General features: G+C 32.2%; 1 protein-coding gene across 2 annotated transcripts in view; it reads left to right on the top strand.

Annotated features, from left to right (window-relative positions):
- Positions 1-13,437, top strand: part of LOC124537211 (zwei Ig domain protein zig-8-like) — a 252,669-nt gene that overhangs the window by 218,472 nt on the left and 20,760 nt on the right. For both annotated transcript variants that reach the window (XM_047113965.1, XM_047113966.1), the window contains one exon: positions 3,893-4,020. In XM_047113965.1, coding sequence (XP_046969921.1) covers positions 3,963-4,020 — 58 coding nt within the window. In that variant the 5' untranslated portion in view covers positions 3,893-3,962. The remainder of the gene's footprint in view (positions 1-3,892; positions 4,021-13,437) is intronic.

Here is a 13,437-nt window from a genome sequence, read left to right as displayed (position 1 = left end):
AAATCGGTCCAGCGATTTGTAAAAGAGCGACAGACAGTCAAACAGAGTTACTTTCACATTTTTAGTTTCTCTTACAATTTTTACAGTGTATTACCGAATGTATTACTTGCGTTAAGCAAACATATACAGCGAATATTGTTTATTATAACAGAGACTTATCTTTTCTAAAAATATTTCAAACAACCATTGTTACTATTGTATTTTGCGTGTGTACATTCCTTTATCGCACAAAAGGTTGTTTAAACGCTGAATATAATATGATATTTATTTAGGATTATATAAACCGTTGGAGATCTTTGCGTTTGCGAATTTTGAAGGAGAGCGCGTATATATGTTGTGATATTTAAATAATTACAACGATTAAGGTGTAGCGTATAGTATATAGTCTTTGCGTGCTTTCGTGAATGTAAATTTTCTAAAAAATTATTACAAATAAATAACCTTTTTATAAGGTAAGGAGTAAGAAAACCTTCGTCAGTTTTCAAAGTGATTGGGAGAGGCCCACACTGATTAGATACATTTTTAACTTTGATGTATCGAATCAGTCTATATTTTTTTAATTAAATAATTAATACTACTGTAGTTTAGGGAAGTATAACTAATTTTCTCTCGACTTTAATGTAAATGTATACGGTGTAATGTCCCAGTGTTGGGAAGGAGCTCGTGAGGGGATTGGAGATTCTTGACACCTTCATAATTGCATTGATCTTATCTAGGCTTCAAACATGACTTCGTCTAATGCCAAAAAGATTGACCAACCTATTAAAGAGATAATTCTGTTCTGTGTAAAGTTACATATGGACTCATACTTATATTATATTTGTGAACAATATCGTTAACAATATCCATTATTTCTGAACGAAAAACATAATAATAACAGCCTGTAAATTTCCCACTGCTAGGCTAAGGCCTCCTCTCCCATTAAGGAGAGGGTTTGAAAGATATTCAACCACGCTGTTCCAATGCGGGTTGGTGGAATACACATGTGGCATGGCATTGATGGAATAAGACACATGCAGGTGGTACATCCTCACGATACTTTACCACCGAACACGAGATGAATTATAAACACAAATTATGCACATATATATAGTGGTGCTTGCCTGGATTTGAACCCGAAATCTGTTAATCACTGGGCCGTCTCAGCTCCAACGAAAAACATAACGTATCATAAAATGGTTCTCGCGTTTTACAGCTAGGATTTCACACTAGAAAGAAGATTCGAAGTTTCGTTGTTTATGAAACAGCGAAGCCATTGTTGACTTAAAAAATGTCTATTGTACCATTTTTATACACCGGAATTACAGTTTTTAATACGTATCAATATTTATAACACGCTATTATTATTATTTTTTTATAGTTTCATATTAGAGTTTTTATTCATTTGTTTTGTTTTATAGAAAATTGTTGAGATTTTTTAAAAAAAAGAACGTATTAAATTTCGATTATTTTTAAAAGCAATGTTTCTGATTCTCCTCTCAAGATTTGACCAAAATAAACTAACAAACATCGCAAGTTAAATAAAAGCTTTTAAAAAGTTTAAGCTTTATCCTTTCCTCTAAACAAGTTAGACAGTTAGATAATATAACAGTAGCATTTCTGTAATAGCTAGTATAGCTATGTTCACGAGATGCGAGATCGGGTACTTCCGGCGTTGTCGCCTGTACGATTTATTTTTGTCTACCTGCATTACATTTTTACCGTCTTTATTTCTATTATAAAGCTGCGCTACACAAAGGCACCGCGAGATCATTTTTCGAAGCATTACAAATTTATGGAATTCATTCGGTACACACTTCCACATTGTTCACAAAATAATTAAAACAAAAATCAGATTAAAAGAATGACTTATATATTATTTACTAGTAGTACGGCTTCGATCGTGTTTTAGCTTGTCATGACGTGTTAGACAAAAAGTAGCCTTTGTCTTTTGTACGAAACTTCATCGAATTCGGTTCAGCGGGTTGGTCGTGAAAGAGCGATGACAGACAGATAAAATGTATAAAAGTATAATGTAAAAAATGCACAAGCAACTGTGAATATGTGTATTTAATAAAGAAATTAAAATAAAAAAATCACAATCACTGCATATTAAAAAAACCGCGTCTCTCTGTCTACATGTTCGCGATAAACTCGCAAACAACTGAACAGATTTTCATGCTGTTTTCATTATTAGACAGAGAAATTTATAAGGAAGGTTTAGATATAAAATTTATTAAGATTTTTTTGTAAATAATTTAAAATAGAACGACAATTGTTAAACCTGTCGGAAAAAAGAAACAAAATATGAAAAAAAAAATTATGTCCTGCGCGAAGCCGGGACGGGACGCTAGTTTCATATGTTTAAGTTTCTTAATATCTAATTGTCAGTAGTTTTGCGGTTTCCAGTGGTTTGTTCCCGAGCTTCACGCTTATAATTGTGGTTTCGGGAGTCCTGGACACATACGTATTCTACATTAAACTTAAACACACAAACGCTTATACTACGACGCAACTTAGATGTAGCATCGGCAAATTAATTCAAATTTTTTAAAAATTCAATAAAACCGATTATTACCGATTTATACAACCAATAGAAATAGCTCCCTATCGCACCATTCGTCGCTATAGATTCTCGTGAAATCTACGTGACAATTTATTAGGTCGTATGATATTACAAGATACTATATTTGTGTAAAGATCGGTTTTACTAATTTTGCCGATGCTACATCTAAGTTGCGTCGTACTTATACAAACACGCACTCGTATGTACCCTGTAAATATCAATTTAATTATCTTTTGTATGTGTGTTTTGTACAATTTTAAACACGCACAAAATCGTGTGTCATTGGCTTTATTTTTATTTTTAAAACTACAATGTTTAATAATAATATATAATATCAAAATGATGTTGAATTAAGAAGACATGAATATAACGAATAACTACATTATTTAATAACACAAGATTTTATCTGATAAAAAAAGTGGAAGTAAAACTATACATATAACAAAATTAGAGTGTCTGTTTGTCACATCATAGTTCCCAGAGTTGCTGGCGTTTTGGCGATAGAATGGATGAAATTTCTTTCGGCAATGTCTGTGTGCTGATGATTACAATCAGCCCTCCCATTTGCTCGCCCACCAATCCAAGATATAAAAAGGGTTTCCTCAAACCTGATAAAAACCTGCAGAGGAATTACAAAGGGTTATTTTGTTTATATCTTTATCCTGAGGTTAAAACTTTTAGTGAACAAACGTACCCTTTTTTTACCAATTGATGTTTTTCGTGGTTATAAATGTTATGTAGGTAAAGTTAATAGTTTTTGATTCGTAACTTTTATATTATGTATTTATTTATTTATATCTTATTAAGTATATAATGAGGAATAATTTAATTTACGATAAATTAACTTATTAGTAGTAGTTGAAAATACAACACAGTACATGAATAAATGATAATTTTAACACACTGCTGACGTGAAGAATGCTTAAAATTACTTACGGTGCCAATGTGTATGGTGATGGTAACCACTTACCATAAGATGGCTATAGCGTAGCCTACTTATATCATAAAATAATAATTAAGTAAAGTGATTTTGCGATAAGGTTACCATCAAGAATAAATGTTAAATTTATCGAATACTACCTGTATTGAAATTTATATTTCCAGGCAGATTACATTATAATTAAGTTTATAAGTATTTCACAAAGGAAATAAAGTTTTATACAAATGTAATAAATTTATATCATGAACAAAATAAAAGAGTCTTTTATGAGCTCAGTCTCATTTTAAATTAATCTAAAACAGGAACCGCCTACATAACACAAAGCTGCTAGGAATACCGTAACATCGATATTATTATTTGAAAATTAACTTTAAAGTTTTAATAACAGAGTTCATTTTTGTCCACAGATGTTCCGGAGGTTTATAAGTGTGTAGCGAAGCGTTAAAGTGGGATTATGAACGGTCACACGATCTAGCTATGACGATGGTTTTTCTGTTCGGTGCGCTGGGTGTACTAGCCCTCGTCAGCCGTACGGGTGAGTAAACAAACCCTTTACAGAGTACGTATTAACGCTTCCACATTTTTCTACCTTTTATAGAGCCCCCTGTATAAGAGCGTGAAATAAAGTAATGGATACATAAAAAAAAAACGTGATGATTTTTCAAGATTAAATTGCTTTTAGATTTTGACGACCTCCGTGGTCGAGTGGTGTGTACACCGGTTTTCATGGGTACGCCACTTCGAGGTCTCGGGTTCGATTCCCGGCCAAGTCGATGTAGATTATCGTTAGTTTTCTATGTTGTCTTGGGTCTGGGTGTTTGTGGTACCGTCGTTACTTCTGATTTTCCATAACACAAGTGCTTTAGCTACTTACATTGAGATCAGAGTAATGTATGTGATGTTGTCTAATATTTATATTTATATTTATTTATTTTAGATTTAATGTTAGCTCGACAAACATGTACTGCCTGTAAATTTCTCACTGCTCGGCTAAGGCCTCCCTTTTGGAGAGAAGATGAGGTGTATATTTCGTCACGCTTTTCCAGTGCATGTTGGTGGATTCACATGTTGTAGAATCTACTTAAAATTTCCACATGAAGATTTCCTCACGGTGATCCCTTTACCGCCAAGCACGAGATGAAAGAAGAATACAAATTAAGCACATCAAATACGTTAGCTATCTCTAGTATATTACGTAACTTCTCTATTGTCCATTTCTAATTATTAGAAATAGTTTTATTCGTAACAATTAATTATGGAATATTTAATTAGTACAAGAGATCGTGTCCAAAACTGCAATAATATCTATAAAATAAAGTAGCTGTCTAAAGTACTATAGGTTCGTCAGTTTCTTTCTTCAGAAGTAAATTATTGTCAATTACTATAGAGAAACACAAAAATAAATCAATTCACAAACGGTAATAAGTCGAGCAAATAGTTCAAGCAATTTTGATTTCTATTGCGTATCACTAAAGATTAAACGATAATATTCATACGTTTTTGCAGTTTAACTCGTTCATTGACCTTTGTTAAAATACTCTTGAATACTTGAAATCTCCAATACCGAGTTGAACGAACCTGAGAGACAGCCAAATTAATTCATAAAACATGTTAAAATACGACATCCATTTACTACGTATAAACACAGTTGTTAGAATTTCATCTTAATGCTGTAGATCGAGTCCTCCTTTACAAATTTTTGCATAATGAAATAGATATATAAATTCATCATTGGTTGTCAGTAAGATTTGTATTAAACTAGCGGCCTTCTCCGACAAATGAGTGCAATACTGATACTAAATATTTTACCAAATGTTTCCGAGAGATAGACAATACAAACCGCTTTGTCCTTGCATTTGAAGTCTGTAATATCTTCGAAAATATTGATTTAAATTAAAAAAAAAACAGGCCATATGAATTTATATGAAATGTACAATATGTTTATTGGATAAGGATTAATGCTTTTTTGCTTAAAATCGCTTCGAAAATAAGCCACTATTTCTCTTTTACGAGAATAAAGGGTAAAAATGGTTATTGTGGGTTATCTATTCCACAATTACTTGAGTGATATACCATTGTGGAATTGTTTAAAGACCTTAATAACATGTACAATACTGTAGTATATTATTTTGATCTATCTTGTAAGGTTCACTCAGCGTTTGCAATGTAAGTGCAAAAAATGTGCTTATTTACAATATCACCTTAGAAACCTCTATAATTATCAATTATTCTCAAATATATTGTGCACATATTATACTTATAAATGTTCCTCTTGAATCACTCTATCTATTAACAAAAAACTGTATCAAAATCGGTAGGTTAGTTTTAAAGATCTAAGCAAACAGAGGTATAGACAAACATCTGTAAACGACTTTGTTTTATATTATAGAATAATAATAATTATTCCCAGTGATAGGCGTACAAAAGTAGCCTTTAGACCTTCCGTGGAGTTAAAGCTCGATTTATATAAATTCTCATCAAATTCTGCTTAGTATTTTAACCATGAAGGAGAAACAGACAGACAATTAGTTTGACATGTATAGGTATAAATTTATTGTCCCTGAAGCTCTTTATTCCATTCCGTAATATTCTTTGACGTTTTTATAGCATAGTTTCATCGATATAGATTTGTTCAACCCTAATCTATTCATAATTAGATAAATGATTTTTGCCAAATGTGTTTCATTCTTAATTAAATTTTAGCTCGTTAAAATATCTGTTTATTTCGTGTTGCTTTGATTTCCGGTGTTTAACTTATTTTAACAAATTCGATCATTAAATTATTATTTATGTAAAGTAAAGTAGTAAAGTAGCAGCCTGTAAATTTCCCACTGCTGGGATGAGGCCTCCTCTTCCATTAAGGAGATGGTTTGGAACATATTCCACCACGCTGTTCCAATGCGGGTTGGTGGAATGCACATGTGGCAGAATTTCGATGAAATTAGACACATGCAGGTTTCCTCACGATGTTTTCCTTCACCGCCGAGCACGAGATGAATTATAAACACAAATTAAGCACATTTATATATAGTGGTGCTTGCCTGGATTTGAACCCGCAATCATCGGTGAAGATGCACGAGTTCTAACCACTGGGCCATCTCAGCTCTATATATATAATATAAATATTATTATTTATGTTTCATGTATAATTCGTTTTTCAGTTTTCATTCAATCTCTATTTCCATTAGAAACTAATTAAATCAATAATAATAAAAACAATTACATTTAACGAGTATCGTGAATAAAAGCACCGAAAATGTTGATAAACTAATCTGAATCAACAAAGGATTTTATTTAAGTAAACGAAACGAAATATAACCGACTTTTAAAGCGACTTAATGAAAGGAATCTTCGCCTAAAATGATAGCTTTAAAACTCTAAAGCGGCTTAAAGCTGCTGGATTACAAATGCGACCACTTTAATCAAGTTGAGATACCATTAACTAATATCAATGTAATAAGTATTTAACTGAGATGGACCAGTGGTTAGAACGAGTGCATCTTAACCGATGATTTCGGGTTCCAATCCAGGCTAGCACCACTATATATATGTGCATAGTTTGTGATTATAATTCATCTCGTGCTTGACGGTGAAGGAAAACATCGTGAGGAAATCCGCATGTGTCAAATCTCATATAAATTCTGCCATGTGTATTCCACCAATCGGCATTGGAACAGCGTGGTGGAATATGTTGGAAACCCTCTCCTTAATGGGAGAGGAGGCTCTAGCCCAGAAGTGGAAAATTTACAAGCAGTTGCTTTTAAGTATTTATTAAAAAATATATACTAAGATACAAGACTAAATGGAAAATATATTTCAAGCGGAAATTACAAGACAGGATCAGTATTTTGAAAATTTAAAGAAATAACAATGAAGGCTGTGAGCGAAATTGGACTACTGGCTTTTGTAAGAAATAAATTAGAATGTTTTCATTTGAAGTGAATTTTCGAATAGTAGGGGTTTTGTGGATTTCAGGATTAGGATAACTCGGTAGCTTAGATTTTTTAATACATTTTATATAAAACCTTTTTATTTGCCTGACATGCTGCAGAATTGTATTATGTCTTTGTCATTAATTGAAAAAAGAAGAAGAAAATTTACTGTATTGATATTCAGAAATCACATCGTTTACTAGAATTAAACTTTTGAGGGACTTTTACATTGGCTATACATAACTAACTATGGAAAATAAACCTGCTTGGGTAGGAAACAACTGCTTAACAGATATTCTACTATGAAACAAAAAGTAACAACACAGCAACACTCAGTATTTCAGGATTGAAGTTTGGGGTTGTATTTAGGTTTAAAGGGTTGGCCAATGTAGGTTCTAAGCTTGGTGGTGTATTGGTTAAATAAATTACATAACAACACAGCGACACTCAGTATTTCAGGATTGAAGTTTGGGGCTTGTGTTTGGGTTTAAAGGGTTAGCCAATGTTGGTTCCAAGCTTGGTGGTGTATTGGTTAAATAAATAAATGGGAAATAAATTATAATAAATATTTGACTTCAAAATCTTATCCATATGTGATTTAATAATTGGTTTGTCCAATCTTCATGGCCATATGTTGCCAACCAACTTATAGAAGTTTATAGGCTGGAGCACTATGGTATTTGGCTCCAGTTATAAGATCTTAGTCATGATAACAAATCTGAGTGTGTGAGAGAGAGAGAAACTGCTTTGAACTAACTATTTCTTCCTTGCATATACAACTATATAAAATTATATATTGTCTAATTTCATTTAAATTCTGCTACATGTGTATTGCATACGAAGAAAAGCCTTTCATTTTTTTTAGTTCAGGAACCATCGCGTGTAGTCTCAGAAGTGAATACCAATCACTATAATGTGAATAGCTTAGGAATGTATAGCCACTTGCCCACAAATGGTGGTATATTTTTTCTTACGGTAGCTACCACAAAAAACTTGTTATTAAAATACAAAAAAAAACAATGTTGCTGATAAAACATTACTTATATCCTTTTGCTTTTAAAAAAATATACCAGACAGTTACTTCGATATTCAGTTCATCCAATATAATTAAGATTCAACATATATGAAAATATTTTTTCGAATAAAAATGTTTCAAACGGAAAAATCATTTAAAACAATATTTTAGAGTCGCATTTTTACAAGGTCGGTCTAATTGATTTTGTCACAGGTCAGGTGAATTTTAATATAATCAAAGTGTATGCTATTTAGTATGCTGTTTGTGTAACTTGGATTAAATGGTTTTAAATTTAACTGTACTAACGTACTGTTGATGTGATTTTATGTAAGTCTTGTAAGAAACAAGACTCATTGGGTTCCATTTGTAAAATACTAATAATAATACAGTTATTTAATACGGGATATTTACCATGTTTTTTTTTTCGGAGCTCTATATTTCGACATTATCGACGAATGTCCTGTTCCCGAGGATAAAATATCGAGCTCCACTAACTAAACTAACTACATATCCCGTATCAAATACAAAATAAATTAAAAAGAAAATCTAATAGTATGTCGTGTATTATACTGATTTATGTTTTTTTTATCAATTTATTTAACAATTATTTTTTTTATATAAATTAATAGTAACAATAATTTCCTTAACAAGATTACATAGATTAAAAATCTTGCTGTGAGTTCTGCCTGAGCAACATTTCAATATAACAATACGTTTTTCCTGTTCAGTAGCTATTTATATTCTTAAGCGTAACGCAAGCAAATATTCCAGCACAGATATACTTCGAAACAAATTCCCCGTTATACAAGTCTAGCGCGATTACAACTTAAGTCCGACTAAGCTAGGATCTATTACAACTGTTAAAGCAAACCTCCACGCGATATAGCAGCGCATCGCGCGATTTGCAGCTATATAATATTTACAAGCGTTAAATATTCCATTGCTTGATTTATTTCCACTAAATGACATATGATCAAAAACTTGACCTAATTAGATACGTTACGGGGTCTAATAAGCGGTACCGACATTATGTTACTTCTCATACAAGATCATAAATGCCCCGTACCGCAGATTTAAATGTTGAAAAAGAGTAACTACTGTGTTCTTGCCGGTTCTTCTCGGTAGAACCTACTTTCCGAACCGGTGATGACTTCACTTAATTGTAAAATGACGATTCAAAAGTACTTGTAAAATTAAAGCCTACTTATATAAAGTTTATTTTGATTTTATTTTGATTTGATTGATGAAATAAAAATAAAAAATATATGCCGCATCCAACATGTTAGTAATGATAACGTTGGCAGATCGATCGATTATACTCTATTAATTATCATTAAATTTTAACTCAGAATCAATGTATATAGAGAAAATACGTGGGAAAATTCGTGGTGGTTTTTCTTACTGCGTCAAAGTATTTGCAACGGTTTTTACCTTCAGGCGGTCTATTTGCCAATCTGCTTAACTATACCTACATAAAAATACACAGTAAAGATAAATTCAAATTCACTTAAATCACATTTAATTCCATTTGAAAAAATAATTTCACTTATACGTAGTTCATTTTTAAATTATTTTGAGAAAAAGAGTTATACTTGGATATATTTGGATTTAATTTCGTTCATCTCCGTTAAATCTAAATCTATACATATAAAAAAATTGGAGTGTCTTTTTGTAATATTAAAACAGGCCTTTTTTATTCAATGCATATGTATTTAAACACGGTTCATATACCAAAATAACCTTTTTTACAATTTTTGTCTGTCTGTCTATCCGACTGTCCGTCTGTTTTTTCCGGCTAATCTCTGGAACGGCTGGACCATTTTTGACGGCACTTCCAGTGGCAGATAACAGATATAATTAGGAGTAACTTAGGCTATTATATTATTTTATTATTAAATTCAAACTTGTGGGTTACCATTTTATGCTAAAGATATTACTAAGAACTTATAATTTATTTGATTTAATGACAAGTATACACCCGATGTCATATATTAAGTTTGTGGGGCTTTGTGCAAGTCTCTCTGAGTAGGTATCAACCAGTCATCAGATATTCTCAAACCAACTATTCTTGAAATAAAACTGGTTTTAACGGATTTGAATCGCGTATATTAATTATTTTTAACATCCCGACGTTTCGAGCACTTTACAGTGTTCGTGGTCACGGGTAGGCTGAGGTGAGATTTGTCTATTTAAATTACAAAAGAAATATTATTTACAACTACCGCTAACGATTTCTTAAGCGGTAGTTGTAAATAATATTTCTTTTGCGATTCAAATCCGTTAAAACCAGTTTTATTTCAATGTGTAATAATCGCGAAAATTTAAGACAACAACTATTCTTCGCTTTGCTCTGTTCCGTTTTAAAGGGCACGTGGCTTTAGTTCTTGCCTACTAAAAGGGTTGGTGACGCATTGGTGTGATGTAAGGATTTTGTGTTATTAATTACAATACCATTGTCTATGGGTGGTGGTAACTTACATTACACTTCCCATCGGGTACCTATTATATAAAATAAGCACACGTTGAAAGCAGAAGATAAATTTTGAAATATAAATATGAGATTGAAACGTACGATATTTTTTCCCATTGCTCGTTATAATTAAAATAAGATGTACATTTTTAACAAGTTATACATTTTACAATAAAATTATACCAAAATTGTGTTTATTTTTCATCTCATGCTCGGCGGTGTATGAAAAACATCGTGAAAGGTTTTTTCTCGCTGTTAAAACGCGTTACGCGATTCCCTCACTTATATTGGGTTTATATGTTACTCTCGTATATCGGTACATGTACTAATAAACTAGCTGTATACTCCATCTTTTCGGTGGTCGTCACTGTAACGCTTTCGCATACTACCGCTCCGCTCGTGAGGAAACCTTCACGTGTCGTTTCTCGAAAATAATCGCACAGGAAATTCGCTTAAAATCTTCTATTTAAAAGAAAGTCTTATCAAAGTAGAAGGTCATTTTCAGACAGTTTCTTAAATTATAAGAAAGTATGTCTAAGTAGCTTGCGATCTCCAGCTATATTCAAAGGAGTCACGCCCTTATTATCTACATTCGTAGCTATATTTTAAGATGTATTGCCCCATGAATCAGCTGGCACAATAGCTGTCCTTGCGCTGAATGGTCCCGTAATGTTGTGCCTGGACCGAAGTCACTTACTAAAATAGTATTTTCATCATGTTCAATATAATAGCAACGATTACTGAGGTTGTTATGTTGTTCGAAACGTAATACATGACAAAAGTTTACACTAGTATCATAATCATATCATATAGTAGCAAGAATTACATAAATATGAAATGATAAATAAATGTACAGCATAAACAAAAAGTTGTTTGATAATTAAAATCAAAAAGTTGACGCCGAATTTTCGATTACATCGTAATAAGATTAAATTAATGTCATTAATAATAATAATCAGATAAAATCGTACCAATTAAATATTGAAATGGCGAACTCTGATCGTTTAATTTAAAAGTTGTTTTGGATATGTATGTTCTTTTTAATAAAAAAAATCGATGGTATAGGATCGACTGTACTCGATTACGTCCCATAAATTTGAAAGCATGTGAGGTGCCTCGAACTTAACTATGTTAAGTACACAGCTTTTCTCATAAACACAGGCGTAGATAAAATACAGGAATAAAAAATATCAAAATGTAACGAAAAAATATTCAATAAAAACTTATAACCGGTAATCATTATAAGTGTATAAAGGATAAAAACCTCTAAGCTAATTTAAAAATTAGTAAATTATCACCAGCTAATATGATCAACGTAAAAACCAGTTAAACGAAATAGAATAGAAATTATTTTCTACTTTAAGATACTTCGTTTATGGTGAAATCGATTGTAATATTTAAAACTTTAAAATCAGAATAGGGTTTTTCGAAAATATATATTTTTTTAAACAGGCAAATGTTTGGGACAATTATGCCTTGTTGTGGTAAAAGGACAGCCCTTTGGTAATGGCGTAAGAAATACAAACCACTCCTCATATCACCAATGCGCCACCAACCTTGGTAACTGAGATGGTATGTCTCTTGTGCTTTTACCTATGTTTTCTATATCTACTATACCACAAAATACCAAGTATTACTGGTGATAGAATGTTAGATAAGAAGGTGGTACCTAGCTTCAAGATTTTGCAAAAAGACCAACCAATAAGTAAAACAACTATAAAGTATTTCATGTTTTTTTTGTACTACAGATTTTTGTTTTTTGATTGTACGCGCTAATCTCTGAAACTGCTAGTCGGATTTGAAAAATCCTTTTGCATTTTATGGGAGGTCATAGACTATTTAACACGCTAACCGCGGGCCGGAGCAGTGCCGTTTAACGCGGATGAAATCGCGCAGAGCAACTAGTGTTAATTATGCATAGAATACGAAACTCATACTGTTTCTGTCATAAATGTTACAAACTGTTCAGTCGCTGTTGGCACTTAGAACTTTTTGGAATTTTGGAAAATTCAGAAATCAAATATAAACGAATTATAAAATGTATACAAGTATATTAAGTTTTATGCACTGCTTATTGCCATGATTTCATTGGGTAATTGGTAGGCGATTCGAAATGAGCAAGGAGAAAGTAACCAATGTTTTACGTGTTTTCTACATCACTGGATTGACCAACGTCACAACGGCCTAAATCAGAGAACCAAAAGAGAAAAGCCGCCCATATAAATAGATGAATATGTCGTCATTTCTCCTCCAGCCCTTATCCCAACTTTAATTGGGGTCGGCGCAGCGTGCCTTCTTTTTCCATACTTCTCTGTTTGTCGTCACAAGTAACATTCTTTCCATTTCTTGCCATGTCGGTTACACAATGCTTAGTTCCTTTGGTTGTCCTCATCCTCTATATCCTTATATATCTATGGATGGAATCTTATTTTAATATAAATAAAGAATATATGAATGAAAAATCCCAATATTACCCTCAATTTTTCATGCATATGTTCAAATTTCGAACACTTGATTCAATACCTTCAAACAACT

The sequence above is a fragment of the Vanessa cardui genome, chromosome 18 (genome assembly GCF_905220365.1).
Source record: "Vanessa cardui chromosome 18, ilVanCard2.1, whole genome shotgun sequence".
NCBI classification, from domain to species: Eukaryota; Metazoa; Arthropoda; class Insecta; order Lepidoptera; family Nymphalidae; genus Vanessa; species Vanessa cardui.
Note: the sequence above shows the minus strand (reverse complement) of the source record. Positions and strands in the feature narration are given on the sequence as shown.